The 24,232-nt window shown below is 49.7% G+C and overlaps 13 protein-coding genes across 13 annotated transcripts; 5 read left to right on the forward strand and 8 right to left on the reverse strand.

The window, feature by feature from the left end:
- Positions 1-170: 170 nt before the first annotated feature.
- rvb2 (RuvB family ATP-dependent DNA helicase reptin) lies at positions 171-1,698 on the forward strand (the record flags this gene model as incomplete). The annotated part of the gene is made up of 3 exons (XM_040814035.1): positions 171-179; positions 236-682; positions 748-1,698. The coding sequence occupies 3 exons, from the start codon at positions 171-173 to the stop codon at positions 1,696-1,698; spliced, it is 1,407 nt and encodes a 468-aa protein (XP_040662120.1).
- On the reverse strand, positions 1,638-3,472 carry ASPVEDRAFT_35750 (GYF domain-containing protein). Its single transcript, XM_040811065.1, has one exon. The coding sequence runs from the start codon at positions 3,381-3,383 to the stop codon at positions 2,031-2,033; it is 1,353 nt and encodes a 450-aa protein (XP_040662121.1). The 5' UTR covers positions 3,384-3,472; the 3' UTR covers positions 1,638-2,030.
- A 222-nt stretch (positions 3,473-3,694) lies between these two features.
- Positions 3,695-4,911, forward strand: ASPVEDRAFT_23376 (polyubiquitin-binding protein UFD1; the record flags this gene model as incomplete). Its single annotated transcript, XM_040809535.1, has 3 exons — positions 3,695-3,697; positions 3,761-4,060; positions 4,123-4,911. 3 exons carry the CDS (start codon positions 3,695-3,697, stop codon positions 4,909-4,911), a joined length of 1,092 nt encoding a protein of 363 aa, XP_040662122.1.
- A 191-nt stretch (positions 4,912-5,102) lies between these two features.
- ASPVEDRAFT_78134 (NADH:flavin oxidoreductase/NADH oxidase) lies at positions 5,103-6,446 on the reverse strand (the record flags this gene model as incomplete). The annotated part of the gene is made up of 1 exon (XM_040816490.1): positions 5,103-6,446. The coding sequence occupies one exon, from the start codon at positions 6,444-6,446 to the stop codon at positions 5,103-5,105; it is 1,344 nt and encodes a 447-aa protein (XP_040662123.1).
- A 278-nt stretch (positions 6,447-6,724) lies between these two features.
- On the reverse strand, positions 6,725-7,791 carry ASPVEDRAFT_234209 (uncharacterized protein). The gene is made up of 3 exons (XM_040809542.1): positions 7,425-7,791; positions 7,299-7,348; positions 6,725-7,182 (listed from the first exon to the last, which is right to left on the reverse strand). Exons 1-3 carry the CDS (start codon positions 7,555-7,557, stop codon positions 7,003-7,005), a joined length of 363 nt encoding a protein of 120 aa, XP_040662124.1. The 5' UTR covers positions 7,558-7,791; the 3' UTR covers positions 6,725-7,002.
- A 582-nt stretch (positions 7,792-8,373) lies between these two features.
- ASPVEDRAFT_872065 (putative MFS transporter) lies at positions 8,374-10,468 on the reverse strand (the record flags this gene model as incomplete). Its single annotated transcript, XM_040818003.1, has 5 exons — positions 9,914-10,468; positions 9,527-9,854; positions 9,298-9,464; positions 8,562-9,238; positions 8,374-8,512 (listed from the first exon to the last, which is right to left on the reverse strand). Exons 1-5 carry the CDS (start codon positions 10,142-10,144, stop codon positions 8,374-8,376), a joined length of 1,542 nt encoding a protein of 513 aa, XP_040662125.1. The 5' UTR covers positions 10,145-10,468.
- Positions 10,469-11,329: 861 nt separating this feature from the next.
- Positions 11,330-13,867, forward strand: ASPVEDRAFT_122414 (C2H2 type zinc finger domain protein; the record flags this gene model as incomplete). Its single annotated transcript, XM_040805980.1, has 5 exons — positions 11,330-11,375; positions 11,582-12,108; positions 12,165-12,374; positions 12,521-12,622; positions 12,683-13,867. 5 exons carry the CDS (start codon positions 11,330-11,332, stop codon positions 13,865-13,867), a joined length of 2,070 nt encoding a protein of 689 aa, XP_040662126.1.
- Positions 13,868-14,307: 440 nt separating this feature from the next.
- Positions 14,308-15,552, reverse strand: ASPVEDRAFT_234299 (uncharacterized protein). Its single transcript, XM_040809543.1, has one exon. The coding sequence runs from the start codon at positions 15,469-15,471 to the stop codon at positions 14,350-14,352; it is 1,122 nt and encodes a 373-aa protein (XP_040662127.1). The 5' UTR covers positions 15,472-15,552; the 3' UTR covers positions 14,308-14,349.
- A 1,693-nt stretch (positions 15,553-17,245) lies between these two features.
- Positions 17,246-18,331, forward strand: ASPVEDRAFT_48589 (thioesterase family protein; the record flags this gene model as incomplete). The annotated part of the gene is made up of 3 exons (XM_040814036.1): positions 17,246-17,358; positions 17,412-17,976; positions 18,065-18,331. 3 exons carry the CDS (start codon positions 17,246-17,248, stop codon positions 18,329-18,331), a joined length of 945 nt encoding a protein of 314 aa, XP_040662128.1.
- A 524-nt stretch (positions 18,332-18,855) lies between these two features.
- ASPVEDRAFT_23383 (uncharacterized protein) lies at positions 18,856-19,667 on the reverse strand (the record flags this gene model as incomplete). Its single annotated transcript, XM_040809536.1, has 2 exons — positions 18,856-19,536; positions 19,593-19,667. The coding sequence occupies 2 exons, from the start codon at positions 19,665-19,667 to the stop codon at positions 18,856-18,858; spliced, it is 756 nt and encodes a 251-aa protein (XP_040662129.1).
- Positions 19,668-20,073: 406 nt separating this feature from the next.
- ASPVEDRAFT_78141 (uncharacterized protein) lies at positions 20,074-20,929 on the forward strand (the record flags this gene model as incomplete). Its single annotated transcript, XM_040816491.1, has 3 exons — positions 20,074-20,109; positions 20,165-20,231; positions 20,292-20,929. 3 exons carry the CDS (start codon positions 20,074-20,076, stop codon positions 20,927-20,929), a joined length of 741 nt encoding a protein of 246 aa, XP_040662130.1.
- Positions 20,930-21,218: 289 nt separating this feature from the next.
- Positions 21,219-21,850, reverse strand: ASPVEDRAFT_23385 (uncharacterized protein; the record flags this gene model as incomplete). Its single annotated transcript, XM_040809537.1, has 3 exons — positions 21,219-21,535; positions 21,638-21,710; positions 21,815-21,850. The coding sequence occupies 3 exons, from the start codon at positions 21,848-21,850 to the stop codon at positions 21,219-21,221; spliced, it is 426 nt and encodes a 141-aa protein (XP_040662131.1).
- Positions 21,851-22,249: 399 nt separating this feature from the next.
- ASPVEDRAFT_78143 (cytochrome P450) lies at positions 22,250-24,112 on the reverse strand (the record flags this gene model as incomplete). The annotated part of the gene is made up of 7 exons (XM_040816492.1): positions 22,250-22,409; positions 22,457-22,620; positions 22,678-22,762; positions 22,810-22,835; positions 22,888-23,202; positions 23,251-23,789; positions 23,860-24,112. 7 exons carry the CDS (start codon positions 24,110-24,112, stop codon positions 22,250-22,252), a joined length of 1,542 nt encoding a protein of 513 aa, XP_040662132.1.
- Between the last annotated feature and the right edge of the window lie 120 nt (positions 24,113-24,232).

Here is a 24,232-nt window from a genome sequence, read left to right on the forward strand (position 1 = left end):
GCGAACGCGTTTGTTGGGTGAATTTCTGCCGGGCGGTGAGGCTATCAGCAGGGACAGCTCCAATGATCAATCAAGGCTTGCGATCAGACACCGATTCAGATTTCCTGGGCACATCCGACGTCGTTTTTTGTCGAACAGAGAGCAGTCTTCCCCTATACCGGAATTATACTATGGCTGCGGTGAGTTCGATTGTTATTCCATTGCTAGGAATTTTGGGTGCTGATTCTCGAGACAGCCAATTTCTACTGTCGCGGAGACCAAAGAGCTCCGGGGTCTAAACCTCATCGCTGCTCATTCACATATCAGGGGACTTGGTGTCGATGCGGACTCTTTGCAACCGAGATCAGCCTCTCAGGGCCTTGTGGGCCAAGAGAAGGCTCGGAAGGCGGCCGCAGTTATTCTTCAGATGGTGAAGGAAGGTAAAATTGCTGGACGGGCTGTCTTGATCGCAGGCCCTCCTAGCACGGGTAAAACTGCTATTGCTATGGGAATGGCTCAATCGCTTGGGTCTGATGTCCCATTTACCATGCTCGCAGCTTCCGAAATATTCTCGATGGAAATGTCGAAAACAGAGGCCCTGACACAGGCTTTCCGGAAGTCCATCGGAGTGCGGATCAAAGAAGAAAGTGAGATAATTGAGGGTGAGGTGGTCGAAATTCAGATTGATCGGAGCGTCACTGGTGTAAGTTCACTATCGGGAAGGGATGGGTTGAGTGGTTGACACATGAAATGTACTGACGTGCGCAGGGTAACAAACAAGGAAAGCTCACAATCAAAACCACCGACATGGAGACAATTTACGATATGGGAACTAAGATGATCGATTCGATGACAAAAGAAAGGGTTATGGCTGGAGATATCATATCGATCGACAAATCATCAGGCAAAATTACGAAACTCGGGCGGTCATATGCCCGGTCCCGCGATTATGATGCGATGGGCGCCGACGTCAAATTTGTTCAATGCCCAGAGGGGGAGCTCCAGGTGCGAAAGGAGATTGTGCACACCGTGAGCTTGCACGAGATTGATGTCATCAACTCGCGTTCGCAAGGATTCCTAGCCCTCTTCTCTGGTGATACCGGAGAGATCAGGAGTGAGGTTAGGGACCAAATTAACACCAAGGTTGCGGAGTGGAAGGAAGAGGGCAAGGCGGAGATAATTCCAGGTGTCTTGTTTATCGACGAGGTGCACATGCTCGACATTGAGTGCTATTCCTACATCAACCGGGCTTTGGAGGCGGAGCTTGCACCCATTGTCATCATGGCAAGCAATCGTGGAAACTCGCGTATCCGGGGAACCACATACACCTCCCCACACGGATTGCCGCTTGACTTCCTTGACCGCGTGGTCATTGTGAGCACACAGCCATACTCTGCCGACGAGATTAGACAGATCTTGGCAATTCGAGCCCAAGAGGAAGAGATCGATCTTTCGCCTGATGCTTTGGCTCTTCTAACAAAGATTGGCCAGGAGTCCAACCTCAGATATGCCAGCAACATCATCACGACATCACATCTCCTCAGCCAGAAACGGAAAGCCAAGGAAGTGAGCGTTGATGATGTCCAACGGAGCTACCGGCTGTTCTACGACCCTGCTCGTAGTGTCAAGTTTGTCAACACCTACGAGCAGCGCTTCATTGGTGATCAAGGGAACGTGAACTTTTCGGCTTCTAACGGAGACGCCATGGAAATTTCATAGACTTATTCTGCTGCAATCGCATTTAGAATCCTTTTGGTGTTGAATGGGATGGAGTATCTGAAAGGCAGTATAAACCATCGCGGGCTGGGAGCGGAAAAGGGTGGTTATATCTGAAACAAAAGAAATCTGTCTGGTTTCGCTATGCTTTCTGAGCACATCGACTCATTGATGTATGATAATCCTGGCGCTTGTTTGCGGCTCACTATGGGTATTTCCGTTTGATGTTTGGGTTCCTAGTTGATTTCGAGGTCTACATAATGAAAAGATTAATTACTTCAAAAGTTGGTATCTTCATTGGCGCTTCAAGTAATATAGTCCCTTTAGCATCGGTGCTATACAAAGCTAACGTTGCTACTCCAATCTCCAGTATCTCCCACTGCCCTAAATTCAACTCCCTCGCCGAAGTAGCCTGCCCCCTTCCATGAATCCATCGTCGGCCCATCGTAAGGCCCGTGAACGGCGCCACCATCACGGGCATCAGACCAACGATATTCCCACATCGCAGACCCGGCGCCTTCCGTCGCTGCATCTGTGGTTTGCGAATGGTCAATCCATTCCTCGCCAGTCTCGCGGCGGTATTGTCTGGTGAGAACCTCGCGTTCCGTGTCGTAGATCTCAGCTTGCCCTCTTGTCATCAAAATATCAGCTGCCCCTGTAACAGCTTCGATCGCCTGCTTCCTTGCTGCCTCTTTAGGATCATCTTCCTCCATTTCTGTGTCCTGGTCACCCTTTGATCGATTCTTATTCCGTTTCGTTTGCCATTTGGGCTTCTTTGGCGCTCCCTTTCCTATCCTTGCGAGTGCGTCTAATGCAGTCTCGCCACGCTGTAGTTGCGTGATGAGGGTTTTGAGAGCGTCTGATGTTAAGACGCTATCGTTTAAGCGGTCCTGCTCCTTTCTCGCAGCATCTCTCTTATCGGCTGCTTCCTTGGCGAGCCGAATATCCTTCTTCGATACTCCCTCCAACCAAGAATCATGTACAGCATCGGGGTCCACCGCTTTGCGAACATAATTGCCTTGCTCGTCAAACTGACCCTCTTCCTGTTCGTTTTGCATGTTGAACGCATCCAACAAAGGCGCATGTTTCTTCTTCGATCCGGCTCCTAATTCCTCGTCCATGCCGTTCCCTACCTTTGCACGGTCTTCTTCACCAACGTCACTCTCACTCTCTTCATCTTCGTCAATATTAACAGCATCACCGCCTTGACTCAGATCCACACGCAATGCTCGCCCACTCTTCGACGACGCGACTTGTCCCTCAATTTCGTCATTTCGCAAAAAGCGCACGTTCTTCTTGTCCTTCCGGAGTGCTGCATCGCCGTCCACTTCTTCGGCGCCAAAATCCTCCTCTAATTCCGCAAACATATCATCATCATCCGCTTCTTGCTTCGCTTCTTTTTGCTGTGCCTTGGCCGAGGACCGCGCATCAAAGCCTTCGTTGTCGCTGTCCGATTCGTAGCCATCGAGGTTGATAGCTTTGCGGCGGACTTGTTGTCCACGCCGCCCGATTTCGTCGGCGTCTAATACTTCGTCGTCATCGAGCGCATCGGGAGCGAGAGTGGACGGATTCCGAAGGTCAAATCTCGGTTTTTTTGAGGGGCCGGTGTCGTCTCCCTCTTCTTCTTGGTGGTGGGTGCGGGCGAAGTCTTCGCCGGCCCGTTTCGGGCGCGGAAGTGAGGCGGACATGTGTATTAAGTGAGTTTCGTATGTAAACTTGAGTAAGAGGAGGAATTGTGAAGAGATGTCGAAAATTTGGCAGCTCCTGGGTGAGCTTGTCTGGGGTCGGGTCGGAAAATCGTTGTGGAGCCATTTGCGTCACTGCGGGCGATCAAAGAACTGCGGCGCTCTCTTCCACAACCTCGAACCTCTTTCACTCAAAGCTGCCTTGTTGACGATCAAAGCTTACGCCTGTCTCTGCCTGGCCTCAAAAGATATAAAGGCGCCTGCACCTTAGTATTTGGCTTGGAAGTTGGGGATTCCACAACCTTCTCACCATCATGGTACGTGTGAACTGATCCGGACACTTCTCACCTCTCTTGAGCAGCAGCAGCTAACTTGAACAGTTTCGAGGTGGCTATTGGGACGACGACCCCATGGATGGAATGGTCCGACATGGGGCTTCGCGCCGATTCGATGAATACTACCGTTGTTATCCCGTCGCCATGATGCCTGGCCCCGAAAGAGAGAATGTGAATCATGGCGGCAAGGTCATCATGCCCCCCAGTGCCCTCGACAAATTAACTCGACTACATATCACATATCCTATGCTGTTTGAGCTGCATAATGGAGCAAAAGAAAAGATGTCGCACGCCGGTGTTTTGGAGTTTATTGCTGAAGAGGGGAAAATTTACCTGCCGTACTGGGTGAGTGGTCACTGAAGTGATAAGTTGCAGATGTTACTTCTGCTAACCTATTAACTGTACAGCTCATGCAAACACTTCTCCTCGAGCCCGGCGACTTAGTGCAAATCAAGTCGACTGACCTCCCCCCCGGCCGTTTCATTAAGCTCCAAGCTCAATCCACATCTTTCCTCGACATTAGCGACCCAAAGGCGGTTCTCGAAAACGCCTTTCGAAATTTCTCCTGCCTTACCAAAGATGATGTTTTTACGTTTGCGTATAATGATCAAGTTTACGAAATGGCCGTGCTGGAAACGAAGCCTGCGAACGAGACAAGCGCTGTATCTGTCCTGGAGACCGATCTTGAAGTTGATTTTGCACCGCCTGTGGGATACGAGGAGCCGCAGCGGCCGAGTGGCACTAGCACACCAGGAAGCGTGGTCAGCGGGAGGCTGCCGGCTGGCGGACATCTTCACCCCCACGGTACCATGGCACAGTCGATCAACTACGCGGCTATAGCGCCGGAGTCTACGGACGCTGCAGCAGGTGCACGGGCGGTATCGTCAAACTTCCTGTCTAGCGGTCACCGATTGAATGCCAAGAAGGGCAGCAAGACCCCAACACCAACGGCATCAACTCCCACTCCAGGAGCAACGAATCCGCAACACCCTCCTCCCCCTGTTAGAGCGACAAATGGCCCGCAGCCACTACGCCTACCCCCCAACCAGCTATTCTTCGGTTACGCTATTAAACCTGTACCAAAACGAGATGAAAATGGGAACGTCGTTGAGGAAGAGAAGCCTCGTTTTCAGGGAACTGGCCAGTCTCTTCGCGCAAAGAAGAAAGGTGTAGAAGGTTCGTCTACGCCTACTTGAAGCAAAGAAAAAAAAAAAAAAACTAGAATAATGAACACTCTACCTGGTGTATGAAAATGCATCGCGGAGCTTTTTGTAACTAGGATTAGGGCACTATGCTTCTAGAATGGTCGTGCACGGTATTCACCTGAATAAGTCAAATATATCTAGTAATTAACAACCCCTTGATCGGCCGTATCTTGGTATGTTGTCTAGAACGCTCTGCCAAACTGGACAGGCAGATGAATTTCGACACCTAATTTCTTCGCAGCGTGTATCACCCAGTCGGGCTCTCGTAAGAACTGCTTTGCGATAAACACCGCGTCGGCCTTTGGCTCGGTGCCAGCCAACGTGGACTCTGCAAGGCGGGCCTCATCTTCATCAGCATCCTTGACGAGCTGCGAAGCGGCATCTGCCTGGGTAATGAGCCCAACAGCACCAACCAGAGTCTTCCCCCCCGCCGAATGGATCTCTTTGCGCAGCAGCCCAGCTAGATCCGTCTGGTAATTGGTGGAGAACTTGATCTGCTGGTCTTTGTGATTGCCTCCCGAGCTCACGTCCAAAAGGTCGACGCCTAGCTCCGGAAGATACTTGAGAAGCTCGATGCTAGAGTTGATATCCCAAGATCCTCGCTCTGCAGCAATGGGCTGGCCCTCGAGCCATTCCGTCGCGCTGATCCGCAGAAACAGCGGCAAACCAGCCGGAAGGGCCTCCCTGACAGCGCTGACAACCTCACGAAGCAACCTCGTGCGGTTTTCAAAGCTACCACCGTATTTATCCGTGCGATAGTTTGTCACAGGACTCAGGAACTCATGGATCAAGTACCCATGCGCCGCATGGATCTCAATCACATCCACACCCGCCTTCGCAGCCAATTCCGCACTCCTTCCAAACGCCCTCACAATATCCTCCACCTCCTCGGTCTTCAACTCCCTCGGCGGCCAATACAGGACACCCCCAGGCGCCCAAACATGCTCCTCCCCACCACTCGGCCCAACAACCTCACTCGGCCACCCAAACACCCCCTCATCAGCTTTAAGACTAACCAGGCCCTTCGCCGCCGCCAACGACGGCGCAACCGTACTCCCCTTGCGGCCCGAATGCGCCAGCTGCACACCTACTTTGCCGCCCTGCGAGTGCACAAAGTCCGCAACCCGCTGCAAGCCCTTGAACTGCTCCGACTGCGTCCCCTCCTGCCAGAGCCCGGCGTCGTTAGGCGAGATCCGCCCGTGGGGCTGGACGGCTAGTGCCTCTGTGAAAACCAGCCCGGCGCCTTTGAGCGCGAAGTGGCCTAGGTGCGCGAGGTGGTAGTCTGTGAATGCGCCTACGTAGGGCGATGCTGGGTCTGAGGCTGATGAGTACATGCACATCGGCGAGACAATGACGCGGTTTTTGAGCGTGACGTCGCGGATTTTGAGGGGGCGGAAGAGGGTTGGTGTGGTTTTGGCTGTTGGGTTGAGTGCTGCGCCGGGGTCGTTGGCTGGTGTGAAGTATGGGATTCCCTGGGCCCCAGTGTGGGCAGGGGAGGGCGCTGTTGCGAGGTCGGTGATTGTCATTGTGCTTAAAAAAAGATGGAAGAATATGTGTAGATCTAGTAGAAATGTGTTCGAGTTTCGCGTGTAGAAATACTGGCCGTTTCTTGTACTTATACTTTGGAGTTGTATAATTGGGCTTACAAATCGGGATACAGACAAAGCCGGGGTTCAGATTCCCTCTTTGGGATGGTTTCTCTCCGAGAAGTCCCCGTAGAGCCACCAGCACCAGCCAGACAGTCAGTATCTACCAGTACTGTCGGAATGGCGTTGCTTGCGTGATTTTCAGTCCCTGTTGCGTCCACTGTTGTACGGTGTAGTTTGTGCCCCGCGCAGGATCCCACTAAGCAAGACAAAGACAAGATCAGTGGGACAGCCAGCATTTCTAATCGAGAGCGTTTCTCAGCAGATCAATCCAAGATAGATATTTACTCATAGCCTTCTCGATATATATACATGGAGTGAAACCAGGCGCTCGGATTCTCGTATCAAGCGCTGGCCCGTAGAGCCACCAAATAAGGCATTCCAAACCCCGCCCTATAATCCAAGTAGTAAGTAATAGCCGTAATGACCGTATAGTCTAATTCTCCCCATCCAACAGCGGCGGTACATTCTCAACAAGATATTCAACAATCGCATCGGGGCCCTTCTCAACCTGCAGCCCCTGCGGAATCGCATGCAGTTTGATGTCCGGCCTGATTGAGCGTGCAATGGATTGGATTTCAGCTGCTTGCTCGGCCGACCACATGGATGCGCTGAACTGTGGGCCGCGGATTAGTATGAACCATGAAGTCAAATGCAGCGTATTCGGCTCTATGTCTATCCCATCCCGTCGTATGATCGACTAGAGGATCCTGGAGTATGGATGAAGCTTACCAAGACATCGGGCTTGTGTTCCGTCACCTTTGGAGCGACTTGGTCGATGCCTGGAGGCCGTTAAACACAGTTCGTCTCATTTATGCAAAATACAGCAATATAGTGTCTATAAGGAGTAATACATACTCTCGCAGTTATCGACATGGGTAATCGTATACCGGTCCTTGAGGGCCTCGATCAAGCGGCCGATAAGCCGTTTCGCCCGCTCGGGCGCTGTGTTGACAGTGACGAGGGTGAAAGGGCCTTTTGGTGCAGACATTGTGCGATAGTGTAGAATTCTATTAAGGAGTATAGTGGTGAATACAGTGGGAGGTTTTATTCCCTGGTCGTCATATATTCTCACTCCCACATCCCCACAAACGCTCCCCACACTGGAGATGCTACTCAAGAGTGCAGCCCGTAGTGCTAGAAGAGAGGCTGGAGGTGAAGTTATGCAGCTAATCTGCTAGGGGATAAATGATAAATGAAATATTAAGGCTTAATTCAACTCGTACAGACGATTGCTTGTAAATACCACCAATTCGCCATACAGGCTCCAGCAGCAATAACCGATGGCGGGTATGGATTTATCCACACTGACCACCTCGCCGGCTGTCTTGATATTGCAGCTCAGAATACACACAGCTATCTAGAGAAACAACCCTCAAACGCCCCTGCTTCATATTGTGCAACAATTGCAAGGCTCATACAGAGTTTCAAAGTGCCATGATGGTTTAAGGTTCAATAAACAGTCAACAATACTAAGAGCACTGCCAAGTTGTCAAGATGCTTGGCCGTGTTTTGTTTCGGGAAGCCGATCGGAATCCCGAGAAACATCATCCGATTGCCGCTCTGTGGGCTGATTTAAATTCTTCCTGGGCTTCCGGCTAGAGTTTTCTTTCACTACTAGATAGGGGCTAGTTATATAGTGAGTGTTTCCCCTGTAAGTTGCTCGTGGTTTTTTGTTCTTCCTGAACTTGTTTGTCTTTGTATTTCGGGCCATTCCCGACAAGACTCTATCTCGTCTATCTATGCGGTCAAATTCTTGAAACCAAACATCACCACATCCCAACCAATTCCAAAATTTGAATTCAAGTTACTCCTCCGCTCTTGGCCGGAGAGAACGACCCTTCCACTGAATTCCAATTGTCGGCAGAACACTGACCCCAACCATGAGCGCGACGCATACACCCGCACTTGCTGCAACACCGACATTCTCGAACATTCCCGGAAACCTGCATATCTGTTAGCAATTGCCAAACGACCTTCGCAGGGAGGTCATACCAGAATGGACCGAGGAAGCCCCAGATTTGGCGGACAAATGTGATAAAAACACCAACGGCCGAAGCGTCTTCGGGGTGGCAGTCCACCGCATACGTGATGAGAACGGTTGTTACCAGTTGGTTACCGGCGGCTCCGATGGCGATACCGACAATCGGGACGACGTTCCACTGCCCCTGCTTGGCCTGCTCAGTGAAAACAAGGAAGACGATATTGCCAACAATGGAGCAGGCATAGCCGAAGTAACTGAGCCAAAGACGGTATTCTGGCTCAGGTTTCTGATTCGCCCGCTTCGCACGCATATTCATCCAGAGATCAGACATGCGTCCACCTAGTTGTTCACCAATGAGCGATCCAATGATCGGACCCAAGAATTGCAGGCCTAGCTGCTCTGCATTCAGTTCGAACCTCGACTGCAACAAGTGAGGCACCTCAACAGTGGCCAGAACATTGCTGAGAAGGAAAATCATGGAATACGCCGCAGCGGGTATCATAACACATGGAAGGACGCATAGTCCCAGCGGCTTGATGAACTCGGTCCACTGAATAGGGGTCGGATCAATCCGTCGGACCTTGAGATACTCTCTCTTCCACGCAGGCTCCTTGGGGTCATCATTGCTGCCAACATAGCGTGTTTCGGGGCCGAAAAAGAGGTACAAGATAAACTGGCCTCCATTGATCTAGTGTGGAGTTAGCAAACGTCTGCTGCATATAGAGTATTCGAAATGGGTACACTTACGATCGCCAGAACCCAATAGATCCATACATACCCGGCCCGGTAGGTTACAAAGCCGAAAATGAATGGCCCACAAGGAATTCCAAGCGTAAGTAGCAGTGTCCAGACACCCATGTACTTGGCTCGATCCTTCTTGAAAAATGTTTCCATCACTACACCACTCCCGATGGCTATAAAATGAATAGTTTAGTATTTTCCTTTGCGCCGGTTACTGGGGATCCGTGAGCCATACCTGATGCTGGCGAGATGAAGAACGCTTGCAAAGCTCTGCACGCTGCAAGTGAGGCATAATCAGGGGATTTTGCACACCCGACATTGCAGACCAAACTGGTGATCAAAGAAAAGAGAAAAATCGGCCGCCGGCCATATCGATTTGAAAGCGGCTTCCAGAATAAGGGCGCCCCACCGAGAATAGCAATTTGAAGGGAAGTCAAATAGCTTGCTCGAGTGAGGGAGACGCCAAACATTTCAGAGATTGTTTCATAGGCAGGGATGATACCAGCAGCAGCAAACGTCCCCATACAAGCGTGGAACGCTACTAGAATAAGATTTGCAATTTTCTAGCGAAATAGAAATGTCAGCTGAATTCTATCCATGAGGACTGTTAATGCGAACCTACCTTCCAAGATGGCCAGTTGTAAGGATCCGCGGGGTCCATGCTAGGTACGGGGTCCAGCTCCAGTGTCCCATGGCGCTCGATCAAAAATTCACGATGGGCCGCTGAAAGGCCAGATGCAACTCTGTCGGCATATGTTGAGGGATTACCAGCCTCGCTGCTCTCTACCAGATCAAGATCTTTCTTTGGCCCTTGCTGAGCACCCTCAGCAGTGTTAGCCGGCTGCATTTCCATAGGCGGAGGTATGGTCGTATATGGTCAAGTGTAAGTCACTTGAAGTTTGACCTCTTAAGAGCTCTATTGAGTGAATCCAGACGACGTTTGGATGGTTCTTCAAAAAGCGTCAGGTCGAGGCAAATGCAGCAACTGCATACAGGGGATATTGAAAGATATTAAAAAAGAAGGCTCTGACGCGTTTAAGCGAGAACTCGGTCTTCCGTTACCGAATACTGAGGAGAAGGAACCAACCCCGAGCTTTGCTGGGGAATGACGAACTAGCCTATTGTAGTCTCCTGGTTACTGATTTTATTCCCCGGGGGGGAGCGCGCGGAGAATGGAGATTCAGGAGAGAGCGACGCCGTCTGTCCAGTCTCCACCGCACTGACAAGTCAAACTCCAGACTGCAAAAGTGGATGCCCTCGTCTATTGCGAGTCTGGACCGAGATTCGTGCCGTCAAAGCAGTGGAGAATCATAAATAATGGAAGTTTTCGCTAACTCCGCGTGTCGACTGGCGTAAACTCCATATCCTGGAAAGAATTTCTCTGGAAAATGGACCTTGGTGCTGACGTCGGTTAAATGGGCTCCAACCGTGGCCCGTCAAACCTATCCATTTCACCGGAAGCCTTTGGCGCCGAAACAGCCACCGAAAACCCATTATTTGGAAAGGACTACATTACGAAGGCGAGATGGAGTTCTGACTATATCATTTGATGCAGGGCATAGTGTAGACAGTGACAGCTGCCATCGTGCATGGAGGAGATTGGGGTGCTCCCAATGGAGTATGTGGAACGTGCATCACCGCGCACATGCTGAGCAGTTGAGGCCTCGGGATCCATCCCGAAGGATGAAGATATAAAACTTTCTTCCGGAATCCGAATCTGTAGCCGAAACCTGCCAAGCAGCGAGGCCAAGCCTCGATCCCGATGAACGATGCAGGAATTTCGGATGGAGAGTCGGCAGTTCCAAAAACAAGAGTCCGCCAAGCGAACCCAATCGAGCAAGTCACGCTCTCCCACTGCCCCACAGTCCTCCCACAATGCCCCCCACACTTCACACATCTGCATCGCCCTCAGTCATCAACATGCTGGGCTTCAAATGTCTCCTGCTCTCCACTTCCCCAAGGTCATCTTGACTCTGCTGGTGTGGATGGTCATGCACAATTAACTTGTTGATTGTCCTCCCCCATTGACCGCCGAGTTATGCCACAATCAACCGCATCTCCAGGGGCCAAGCCTCTGATATGTCGTGTATGCGACAAGGGATTCTCCAAAGCTGAGCATTTAAGGGTTAGTAAAGACCTCGGTGTAATCTTGCCCCGCTAGTGGATAAAGTTATATTGACCCCGGCATTCAGAGACATGAACGTTGCCGTAAGGACCCCTAGTGCATAGAACTCGAAGCGAGGATACGCCAAGGAGCATCAGAGCTGACCACTGACCTGATGTGTCAAAGATACTGGATCAAAGCCTTTTGTCTGCAAAGAATGTCGTCGCCCGTTTGCACGCCAAGATGCCCTGACCCGCCATGAGAAATTGCATACTCGAGCCGCTGTCACTAAGCAAGCTCAAGCTCAAGCACAGCAGTCTCTGCAGGCAACCCAAGTTCCTTCCTTGGATGGCCTTCATTGGGAGCCTCCCAGAGGCCCAGCAGGTGGTGTATTGTCAGTACCAGGTCAAACATGGGACACATCAGATGCCCACGAGGAATCGGGCCTGCAGGGTATGGCTTCGGACCTTGATTTTGACCTAATATGGCCCGACTCGGAGAATTTGTTCCAGAGTATCATGTCATCAGACACCTCAGATCAATGGCAGATACCTCTTGGATCCCTTCCAGTACCACCCGTAGTCCAAGATGTCAGCGGTGTTAATTTCGGCTCCCCCAACTCCTTCGACGATAGAGCCTCGTCAATAGGCACCATACCCTCGGGTGGCAGTCATCAGGCGGTGCGCGATGTTTCTGACATGGTGACAAGCTCGGTAATTCACCAGTTTCGTATTTAGGTATGAAGAATGTAGCTGATTATGTTTTGCAGTCTTCCAGCGTAACTGCTGCGATCAAGGCGACGTCCATTACATCTGTATTTTTGGACGAATGTCTGCACATGTTCTTCGTCCGGTTTATTCCTACATTTCCGATCCTTCACCGGGCCACGTTTGTTTTCCGGGATTGCACTCATGCGCTGCTTTTAAATGCCATGGCTCTCGGTTCTCTGTACCTCGGTCCTAAGGACTCCGTCGCAAAGGTATGTAGTGCAGAATACGTTGAAGTCGACCATATCTGACCTTTTACCAGGGCGAAGCATTATGGCGTTTAGCACATATAGCTGTCTCTACTTCGGTATGTCAAGTGGTCACAAGAGTCGAAGTCGTGCTTTACTAATATATCTAGTGGCAATCGTTGATTACACACCGTGGACCCTATGATGCTTGCAATGGCGTACAACTCCTTCTAACTGCACTGTTGGGGCAGATATACGGGGCTCTATCCAAGGTATGTTCTAAGTTATTGCTCTTTGCTCGTTCTATATTCTAATAATACTTTGAACTGCAGAGCCGTGCTATTCGCACAACTAGCCAAGTTTTCCGGCCCCTTGGCTTTTTTTGGGCACGGCATTGCGGCATGCTAGATAGTGAACCCTTCTCTATGGAGGATATCCCGTTTCCTAGTTCACCCAGCCCCGAAAAGGATCACAAATGGCGAACGTGGGCTGCCAGGGAGATCCAGCAACGTGCCCTGCTCGCATATTATGTTCTTGATGGGCTAGTTGCACAGATGTCCGGCGACGGAGCTTCCACTCGTCACGTCGCCAATCCTCTTACTCTCCCCAGCAGTGAGGCGGCATTTGATGCCAACAGCGCCGACGAGTGGTTAACCCACATGTGCACCCAGAAAACAGAACAGCCCTCCTTCCGACTCATCTTCCGCTCCCTCTTTCCACCCGCCAGCAGTTTTAGACCTCTTGGCTACCAATTATCCGCCTTCTCCCTTCGAGTGATCCTCGAAGGCCTACAATCCCTAATCTCCGACTCAGACGAGTACGATCTCGCCGCCGTAGGCGTACCAGGCCGCTCAGACGTCAGACGAGCACTCGCCCAGGTCCACGAAACAATCACAATGAGCATCCACCTCTCCGCCTCAGAGCGCCTCGAAGTCCTCCTCCGCTGGCACACCCTATGCCTGGACACAATGATAAACTCCACCGTCCTCTGCCGCCACGTCTGCTCCCGGTACGACATTCGGCAGGAGGTATCCGGCGGCTCGAGAACCCTACGCACAGGCTTCGACATGCTCAACTGGGTCAACACCGAAGATGCCCGCCGCGCCTTACTCCACGCCATCGCAATCCAAGATATCATCGAGCAACTGCCCCGAGGCCGCGCACATGTCATCCACATGCCCAGCTCGCTCTTCGCTGCGGCAACGGTCTACGTTATTTTCGCACTTGCTGGTATAGCCAACATACATCTCCCGCGTACAATAGTCTGGCAGGATGCGTTGCTCTCGCATGCAGACCTGAATCTAGGCTGTGAGCATGCGCGGCCGTCTACTGGCTCTGAAACCAGTCGGTTCGTTACAGAGGGAAAGACAGACTCCCCCCCTGGTGTTGCGGCTGTTCGGAACCTGCTGTATGAGATGAACTCGATGCAGAAGTTGTTCCGGTGCTTGATTTCGCAGTGGGGGATTGCGCATGATATGGAGGAGATTGTCAACCAGTGGATTATTTTGTGTCATTAGTTTCTTCGTTTTTCGGCCTGTGAGCAGAGAGGGAGGTAACAAGTTCAGCGGGTCTGGAAACCTCTCGGCGCATATACATTTATACGTTGTAATATGCTATACTTTCATCTGCATCACGACGCAACTCACGACCAAAGTTACCGAATAGTAAATAGACTTGTGTATACGAAAATTCACATGATTGTTTCTTGAGATACTTCGCTGTGCGAAGTAAGGTGGCTATGTATGTATGTACAAAAAAAGACATAGACGGTGCGCAGGTATGTAAAATAATGTTCAAGATGCAGCTGAAAATAACAATCCAAACTCAAAACAACCCGAAAACAAGGGGTATCGACTCTATGCGATCTAACGAGCAATTTGACGCAAAAAAAATTGAAGGGCGAATAACGCAGTAAATATGAAATGCATGCCAGTAAATGATAGAGAAGCGGTGTTGGCTTAGAGACGACAATGCTCGATGCTTGCAATGCGAAGAAAATTCAGAGAAGGGGGTTGTAAGGGTTGCGTGGTGGGGGTGGTCGTGTGCTTTGCTCCAGTCTTATAAATGCCCGAGTCATGGAAGCCCCGACTTCTTTGAATAGGTCGTGCATGATAGTCTCGGACTTTGTGATGCACATGCCATCTTTCACGGCTCGTTCCTTGAAATACGGCAACATGCTGTCCCAGAATTTGCCGAATACGGTCTCAATCTGGCTTTGGACTGGGTTCCTATCGGTGCGAGGAAGGACATGGGAGTTACCCGGGCTCTGTTTCAGTATTGGATTCGTTATTGACTCTGGATCGGTCAACTGCGTTCGAGGGCGTGGTGCTGATCGATCTGGGGGTGCGTCTTCATCTTCACGGGACCTCTTGACACCTGTTGATGTCTGCGGTGTATGCAGCTCCTGAACAGTCGAGTTTAATTGTTCTTTAATGTTTGACAGGAGCTGTCGGTTGCTGACTAGATCGTTGCTCAAGGCCCGGAGTTGGTTGGATCGTGCAATGGCCCGGTAATCCTCGATCTTTCGGTACCGAGCCCAGAGAGCGGAGGCTTCATCCTGTTTGACGGGCGTTTGGGAGGAATTGGTGGAAGGGGGAGTGACTAGATGTTGAGGCTCTGGGTCTGGAAGGCTTTTCACCCAGTCGGCAACTCGTTTGAGTTTGTTGTTCTGAGGGACTTCGGTACGTTCAGGGCCAACCAGTTGGCTTAGTGCCTTCTCTTTTTCTAGTTGCTCCTTGAATTCGTCCATTTCTTTCCAGGTATCTAACATCGAGAAGATTTCAGGATCTATGACTGTGAATGGGGGTTTTGTTCCGTTCTTGACAGCATCCCGAATTACAGCACGTTGTCCGATGAACTCGTTGATGCGTCGGCGACAGGAGTAGTGTGAATAGCGGCGACCGATTTCCCGTTCCAGAGCAACTTCAATTTCGATCCAGAACTTCGACGAACTGATCTCCTGGATTTCCTTGTACCTTGCTCGTTTTTCGCAGACCTTGATTAGGGCGAACTGCTCGTTGATGTCGAGGGGTCCTCGCTTCGGCTTCTTGCTGACGGCAGCCTCCTTTTGCTTCTGTTGGAGGGTCTCGTCCTTGTGAAAAACGGTAATTCCCTGGTCCATGGCTCAACCTCTTCCTCCTTGGTCTCCTTCTTGATCGGTCGCGAGATGCAGAGTCGAACCAGAAGCAAGAGAGGAAGACGGCGGGAGGAAGTTGGGTTGCATGAGCAGGAAATGGGCTGAAAAAATCCCCGCCACTCGGAAAAGCGAGGAAGGCGCGCCGGTCACGCCGCGTCAGGAGACACCGAGACACCCCAAGAATCAGACTGGCCTGGGCACGTGAGGTTCACGGTCGGAATATCCTCCGTCTCGTTTTCTTTCTCTCTCACCGACACAATTCGATTGCACACCCTTCTGCAATCTGCAGGAAGCATTGGGGATTTGGAATTGTCGGGCTCCGATTCCACAGCCCGACGCCCGCCCGCGTTCCACAGTTGCATCAAAGGCTTCCAGCCTCGTTGGTTGTCGCAACCTCGGACATGCGGCTCCGGCTACGGAACCAGCCTGATTTACTCCGCCAACAATGGAAATGCTAAATTTGATATAATTTTATTTCGGATAATATTGATAATGCCTACTTTTTTTGCCCAGAAGACAATCCGGAGCCGAAAAAGCGACACTTGTTTTCCTGTCCGAGTTGTTGTAACCCTCCCACTTAGCCGGTTCGTGTCTGGCCCCAGTCCTACCGTCTGCTATCGGATTCTCCGATTGCCAGGCCCTTGCCTCGCAGAATTCCTTGCATTTGTCAACCGATGGCTTTCTTGCCCAGCCTCGGGTATGCCTTGCTGAAACCCTAAAAAATTCTTCATCGTCCAACATTCAAGGGCCGTAATACGCTCAGTGCGAGCATCAGACGTCGCAGGATGAATAGCGTGTTACCTGAGACGGAGACCACGATATCTCAACGTAATTGCATGTTTCATAGACCGATTTGGCTTCTCGGGTATAGCCCGATGCCAGTAGAGCGTAAAAAAAAAATCACCTTACGCCCTCAGTGCCCCATCATGCATGCTCGTCATTTTGTCATGCCACCGCTTCCCCGCCATAAATTACCATCCCTTGACGAAAACCAAACTCCATTGGTAGATTGCTGTGTTGTTTGGATAGCATGGATGTCGAGCGCCCCCGCTTTTTGCATCGTATGTTGTATGTAGTTGCGGGGAAGTGCTCCGGAAGACATGCCCTAGCCCATTTACTATCGGTGAAGCGGACATCGACGGTTGGGAGTTCTCTTCGAATAATGGGAACCGCATTAGCCTTGATTCCATGTGCCATAATATATTCACTACATGCGGTTATGCGTTTTCTGCGTTCATCTCAGAGGGGACTTAATACTGATAGGAACTCAAGGCTGCCTTTGATTCTAGTACCGCGAATCTGAGGAACCTTGAAGAGAGCAGTTAGTCACTTGGAAGGGTTCATAACATGGTTATGTAGTGTTTAGAAGTTTTCCCTCAGTTGTTTGCAAAAGCATTGGTTTTCCTTTGTTTCAACGAGGGTAATGGACTTCTGGTTGGGCGGGTATCGAATGTGTTGTCCCAGAGAACAGATATGAAATATGCAAAAAGTTGATGACAAAGGTTTGAGAAAACGAATTTCAACTAGGGATGCTGATCCAAAGGTCATCTGTGTTTTTGTTCTCTTCTCAAGATGCCCTGATATAATACTATGGTGTTGGAGGATCTCTTTCAAGCCCAGTAGCCGCGAGACCGTCGACATGTGATTATAGGCAAGGCTGTGGCAAGGAGGTAACACACATCTTGAGCCCAACAACTCATCCACCGGCTCTTCATCCCACCATGCGTTTTATCAGCTTCATCAACCTTCTTTGGCCAAAATGCAATCTCGGCCAGAGCCATCCCTCTTAGAGGCAATATCTTCGCTATCACAAGTGAATGGCTCCCAGGGCCGTTTCATAGCAACCATTTCCCCCGACTGGTGCACCCAGCAGTATGCTTGACTCCTATTCCTGGCCACGGTAGAGACCTGACTGGCAAGAATAGCTCTGTTCTGGGCGGATACTTGACCGCTGTGATACTTTCCGCCGCACAAAGGTATATCAACGCAGAACCTGAAGTCGGAATCCACAAAGCAAAATACCCCGACCCAGTCCATGTATTCACTCAGTTCTTGCGCATGGTAACTCCAGGACAAGTGTCGATTTCTTGCAGAACACTCCGTACTACTTCTCGAATATGCGTTGTCAATGCAGAACTAGAGGTGCACCCAGACGAAAAATATGTCTCTGGCACAGTATCGTCACAACAATCACTAGCATGTACTGCAATTGTTACACTTTCCGACCTAGGTAAGGAGACCGGTCTTTCCCAGAGCACTGCGGGGTCAACTACGCATCCGCTCCCCTGCCGACAAACAGAGTGCGTAACAATCGATGACCCCGTCGTTGATGCAACTCCTGTAACTCGCAAGCTCCAATGGGTTGCCCCCCGCTCGCCAGATGGCTTGTGGGGTCACAGACTAGGCGGACACCAACGTGAAGTGTGGTTATCGTTTCGAGACGGGTCGAAGATTTCTGATCTTCTTCATTTGGCGTTGCTTGCGGACATGGTCAGCTTATTCCAAGAGACATTCCTCTACACTTTTCCTACACCACAATAAGCAATAGCTAACGCGCAGTGATTGTGCGAATTTAAAGCCCCTACAACCACCGGCGACTCACATCGCGGACTTCTACATGCGCTACGCACTCTCCACACTGTGTCTATCAGTGGAGTTCAAAAAGCGGCCCGAACCGGAGACGGAATGGGTCCTACTGAGATCGAATTCCCACAAGGTTGCTGATGGGAGATACGATGTGAATATTGAAGTTTTTAATGAGGATGAGGAAGTACTTGCCTTGAGCAACCATGTTGTGTATGTATCGGGGTTGGAGGGGAAGTCGGGGAAGAGAGCAAGAATGTGAGCTGGTGGGTAAGATTAGTGCTCTCCTGCTCTTCAGTGTTTTATTCTTTTATTTTTCTTTTCAGAATTGGACATATATGTTGCGATTAATACTCATCTACGAGCCTGGTTTATTAGATCATTATTGTAAAACATTGGGATACGCCTGTATACGGGTGATAGGATAAATGCTTCATGCGGATGCAATTCAACTTCATTCCTAAATAGGGACCTAATTCCAATCTCCTCAAGCTGTTCATCACTATTGTGATGGTTCAGAAACCGACACCGGGCCCTGACGTACTCATTGGATATTGAAAAGCAACAAATTCCTAGCCCCATGCGAGGAAACAAACCAAAACAAAAGCATATCCTGGTGGATTCCTGCCGGCCACCTTCGTGCACATTTATCCTAAACCTAAAATCTCATCATATTCATGGTGCTGTCCTCTTAGCCTCAAACAAACAAAATTGACCATAAAAAAAAGACAAAAGGTGATAGGACACATTCAGAAGCATAACAAAAGCTAAAGTGAAAGGCATAGCCTAAGCGTGTTCCTCATCAGAAAAGCCAAAGTTATGTCCAGCGTACTTAGCAGTAGCTGAGGCTGTACGCGGATGGCGAGTACGGGCTCGGCCTCTGCCAGAGCTTGGGGAGTTCTTCCGGGAATCGACGTACTCATCGGACTCAGAGTCATAGGGAGGTGCTTGCGATCTGCGGTACCGAGTGGTTTTCTTTCCCTTGTTTACAGCGGTCACCTCGCCTTTGGTTGGGATGACTACTCCAACAAAAGAGCCCACGTTGCCAGCAGGGGAAGGCTCAAACTCTGCTTCTTCTATGCTTTGGATGATGTCCAGGGGCTCACGCTTCACACTTATACCAATACTACTCGCGCTGGTACTGGTGCTGTTATCTTTCATCTGAATATCTCCAATTTGACTTTGAGATCCCTGCTTGGTAGGTGTATCTAGATGGCTGACGGCCCTAGTTTTGTCTTTTGTTGAGGAAGCAGATAGCGATTTGGTGACTCTGTTCTGAGTCTCACGAGTGGTTCGAGAAGTACTGGTCTTTCCACGGCCACGGGGAGTCCCAGCAATTGATTTGCCTTGTTTTGCTGCGTCGGCCCTTAGCTCGTCTGCCAGATTATGGTACTTGCGACATCGCCCCTTAATTGAGTCATAGGTCGCACCCTGGCCAAACATAGCAGCAACGGCATTGTAATCAATCTGAACAGGTTAGTAGAGACCTTAGTTAACAGATCTAGGAGGTTAATTATAATTACATTGTTTCCCAGGTGAGCAGCAATGATAGCTGCAATGAAGCGATTAATACTTTCACTGGATTTCCAGTTTACCATTTTGTGTTACTTATAGCCGCTTGTTTTGAGAAAATGGGAAGAAAGACTGAACAGAGAAGATGATGTCAACAAGCAGCATTAAGGAGGAAGTAAGTGTGGGTTTAGCTAGTCAGGTTCAAGAGTTTCAGGCAAGATAAGTAGATAGACAAGGGAAAGAAGAAGTTGTGTTGTTGGGGGAGGAGAGTGAAGAGTGAAAACCCGCTTCTTACAGGTAACTAAATGGAGCAGTAAAAGAAAAGGAGTAACACTTCTCTCACTTGACCTAAGTTCAGAATTGCCTCTTAGTTTTCTTAGTCCCTCTTAGACTTCTCTTCCTTTCCCTTAGATCTAGCAGACCAGGACCTTTCAATTTTACAGGTCTACTTGAACCACATCAACCTGTTTCTTGCCAAATATTTCGGACAAGATGCCAATGAAATGGACCCCCGAGAAGGACCAGCTCGTAAGTACACCATTTCATATCTTAATATAAACAGCTAACTGATATTTTGGTATAGCTTCTGCTTAAAATTCTTGAAACCCACGAGCTCAAAGTCAACACCAGCAAGGTTGCTGAAGCATGGCGTAGGTTTCTCATACCCACATCCATGTCTTGTTGTATAAACAAACTAACTTAATCAACAGCCGCGGGGGACAAACCCACCGCCCGTGCAATTGCTGAGCGTCTCGTCCGTATGCGTCAGATGGTTAAGTCTGCCACCGTTGACAAGGGAGCTGAGGGACACTTCAGCATCGGATCCGGGCCTAGCAGCACTCTATCCACCCCTCAAAAGCCCCGTACAGCCTCTTCTACTGTTTCTCCAGCCGGATCCACAAAACGCAAGCGAACTGATACTGGCAAGAGTTCCTCTGTTTCGCCCCTCAGGGCAGAAACGATCTCTGGTAGTGACCGTGATGGCGAGTATGAACTGGATACTGAGTTCATGCCGCCTAATACGCCTAGCAAGAAACTGTCTGACGTTCCTCTGTTTTCTGCGCCGGCTACTCCGGGAATGGACCAGGTACTGGGTCAAACTTTGCCCTCGGCTGGGACAAGTTTGGGCTTCATTAAGAGAGATGAAGCAGTTGGTGACGGTAGTCCTGTTAAGCGGCAGCCTTCTCTAAGATCACGCCGGGCTACTGTTCACTTTGGAATGGTTAGCCATGAGAATTCGCTTGATCATAGCGACGATCTTCTTGACCCGCGTGAGGATTCTGTAGAGAGTTCTGCGTCTGATTATGTTCCTGATCCTTCTGTCTTTGATGACGATGAATTTGCGTAGCTTGTTTTTAACGTTGGGGTATGTTCGCGTTTAGGCAGGATAGCTATTCTCAATGTAGCTGGGTAGATACAGAAATTCGAAGATGTTAGGGGACAGGATAGTGATAGCGCAACTATATCTGATTGATAGGAATCCCTGGATCGTTGCTATCTGAAGGTACGCACACTGTATATGCATTATACCAATGCGAAACAATATGTTCTTATCATTCTCCCACCGGGCCAGCCTCGTACGTATTTCCAAGACCCGGATTAGCGATTCACACATAGGTTAATCTACCTAATCTAAATCAGGCAAAGCCCTCCGAGTCTTCCAGTTTCACCTCCTTCTGACCCTGCCCCATACGCACGGGCTGAGATTTCGAACCCTTCTGCATTTTGGTGGGACTACCCTCTTCCTCAGCTGCATTAATGGGATTGGAATTTTTGTCCCCAGTGACAGCCTTCTTCGGTCTTCCTCTCTTGCGCTTTTCGGGGCTCGGCGCTGCAGAGCTAGCACCATCCTCATTGCCATTCTCTCCATTGCTAACAGGACCAGGGCCGCTCGCTTTTGCCGCCTTCTCCCTGAGGCGCAGGATGCGGTGCTGGACGGCACTGACAGTGCACTCTATTATTATTACATCAGTTAGCAAGTAGACATCACCAGGGTATATATCTGCTCCGCAGTTGTAGCATCGTAGAAGGAAAGATCAGACTGCGCGGGACTTACCAGGACCCATGTAGTCCGCGATACCGGCCCAGTTCATTCTTCCGTCATTTTGGGTAATTATGGCCATGAGCAGCTAGAGTTCGAGGCTATGTTAATCCCAGTTATGATAGTAATGGTGACCGTAATATTCTGAAAAGTAGATATAGGATTGGAAAGGGAGGGAGAAAGATTGCGTACTTTGGCATCGGCCTGATCATTCCAGACCATGGGCATATTGACAGTGGATTATTTAGGTACGGACTTGGTTATGCAAGGTCTGATGGTTGTCTGTGTTCAAATCGGCTACTGGTGGGAGAATATGGAGGCCAGTTGATTTCAGTGGAAAGCGGAAGGATTGAAAAGCAAGGTACTCAAAGAATGAGAGCTGGTTGAGAAAAGGGTGTTACAAGAGACTGGATGGTAAAGGAGAGAAAGGGAAAACAGCTGGGGAGTAAAAAGCAAGAAGTGAGGAGACAGAAGTGAGAGGAAGCGGTTAATAGTGAAGAAGTCATAACTCCCTCAATAACACTTTCACTCTAGACACCTAAAGCTGAAAGGAATAACAGTGCCCAATTAATGAAGAGAGAGAAAAACACAGACCAGCGATATTGCAGAGTAATAGGTGTCAGTCGACTAAGACTGTCGGAAGACAAATTTATTGTTCTTCTCCGGGTGATGCCCTGAAAAGTAATCATTATATAGCATCTCCTCCCTAGTCTTTGCTGGCGTCTTCAAATTGTCAAACTGGCGAAACACCCGGCCTAATGTTACGTAGAGCTCGCAATAGGCGAGTCTAGATCACGTTAGTCTTTATCTTGAGAAGCCCAGTGAAGCACATACGGCATTCCAATACATTGTCGTGAACCTTTCCCAAAAGCGAACAAATACCGTTCGAGCATTTTCGCCTGTGTAGGATCCAGCCATCGTTCAGGGTCGAATACCTCTGCGTTTGGGAAGAGGTTCGTGTTATGGTGCATCATCCAGGCGCTCATGCTCACCACGGTCTAGATTAGTCGGTGTCGATCAGTCTCTACCTTCATGAAATAGATATCGAATCTTACCCCTAGAGGAACTTTATGGCCGTTAAATTCAGCCCCAGAATATGGGACCACCCGAGGTACTCGACCGGGAACACCAAACGATAGCCTGGTCTCGGTCAGTCATTGCGAGAGTATGGCACCTACAGATCTTACCGCAGTGCTTCTTTTATCACGGCAGTCTTTTAAGTTTAGTACACTCAAACTCTTATATCGGCGAGATAAGCGACTTACCAAGTACGGAAGCTTCTCCAGCGTAGGGAAGTCCATGGAAGAACAAGGGTCTGGAAACACGTTTTGGAGCTCGGCTGATACTCTGGCATAGATGGTTGGGTTGCGAACAACATTATATGCTGCAATGGTTAAAGCATTTCCAGTCGAGTCCGCTGCAGCTCCAAGCACGTTAGTAGCTTCGTCTGCCAGGTCGTCCACAGTGGGATACGCTTCAGCCGCATCAGGTTGTAAAAGTTGATGGAAGATGGTGGTTCGTGACGCCTTTTCGCCTCTCTCAACAGCATACTTGACTCGAAGAATCTGACGACGAGCGTCCTAACAGACGTCAGAACAGCAAATAACATCTGTTAGTCTAAGGCTCACCTCCTGCTGCAACATCATACTTGCTAATGGACCGCTAAGACGCTTTGCAAGCCAGTAGGGTATGTGGAGAGCCAAATCCTGGATAGCAGGAAACTGTTGGAAGAACCACAGAGCAGGCCCTATGGCCCGGATACTATTGAAAAACCCAACTCCAAAGTCCTCCTCGTCAAGAAAGTTGTAAGAATTATCAAAAGCATAGTCCGTGATAACATCGATCGATATTGCGCGAAAACCATGATGAAGGTCGATGCCGTCAGAAGACTCAAATGCTTTCTTCATACGGGCTACCAACTTTTGTGCCTTCTCATGCACAATACCCTCTAGATCGAGCACCTTTTTCCGCGAGAAGAAAGGATTCAACGCAGCTCGTTTTATGCGGTGGGCCTCCGGGGTTGATGTTATAAAAACGGATTTTTTCGTGCCGAATGCGTCATAGAATATAGGATCTTTGGCATATCGTGATCCCACAAAGTATATTTTCTCGCAGTTCTCGGGGTCACTTAGATGGATTTCATTTGGCGTAATTCGGATGATGGGACCTGAGTCAGTGGGTTAGCGGAATCACGATGCAGCTTCAAATTGATTTCTTGGACAAAGGGCCCTTCGCACCGTATTTCTCGTGTAGCCTTTCGATATGAAGGTAAAATCGTGCGCCCACAAGATTATACCAAGTCGAGTATAAAAATGTTGCACTTGCAAGAGTCGGGCCCGGGATCTTCGCAAGTGGATGGAAGAAGAGCCGATAAACAACCACCCAGGCGGATCGTAGCACGACCATAACCAAAATAGAACCCGCCAGTCTCCAAATATTAGTATGTGTGGCCATCGTCGAAATAGTAAGCGGCACTTCTGGGAGAGCCATATTGTGGGAATCAGGAACAATCAAGTAGGAGGGTCAACCAGGCAGAATCCACCTCTTGATGGCTTGGGCCGAAGGTGCGTCAGGTAATTGATGTTAGACTTCTTAATTAAAAGATCGTGA

The sequence above is a fragment of the Aspergillus versicolor genome, assembly GCF_001890125.1.
Source record: "Aspergillus versicolor CBS 583.65 unplaced genomic scaffold ASPVEscaffold_1, whole genome shotgun sequence".
Classification (NCBI taxonomy): Eukaryota; Fungi; Ascomycota; class Eurotiomycetes; order Eurotiales; family Aspergillaceae; genus Aspergillus; species Aspergillus versicolor.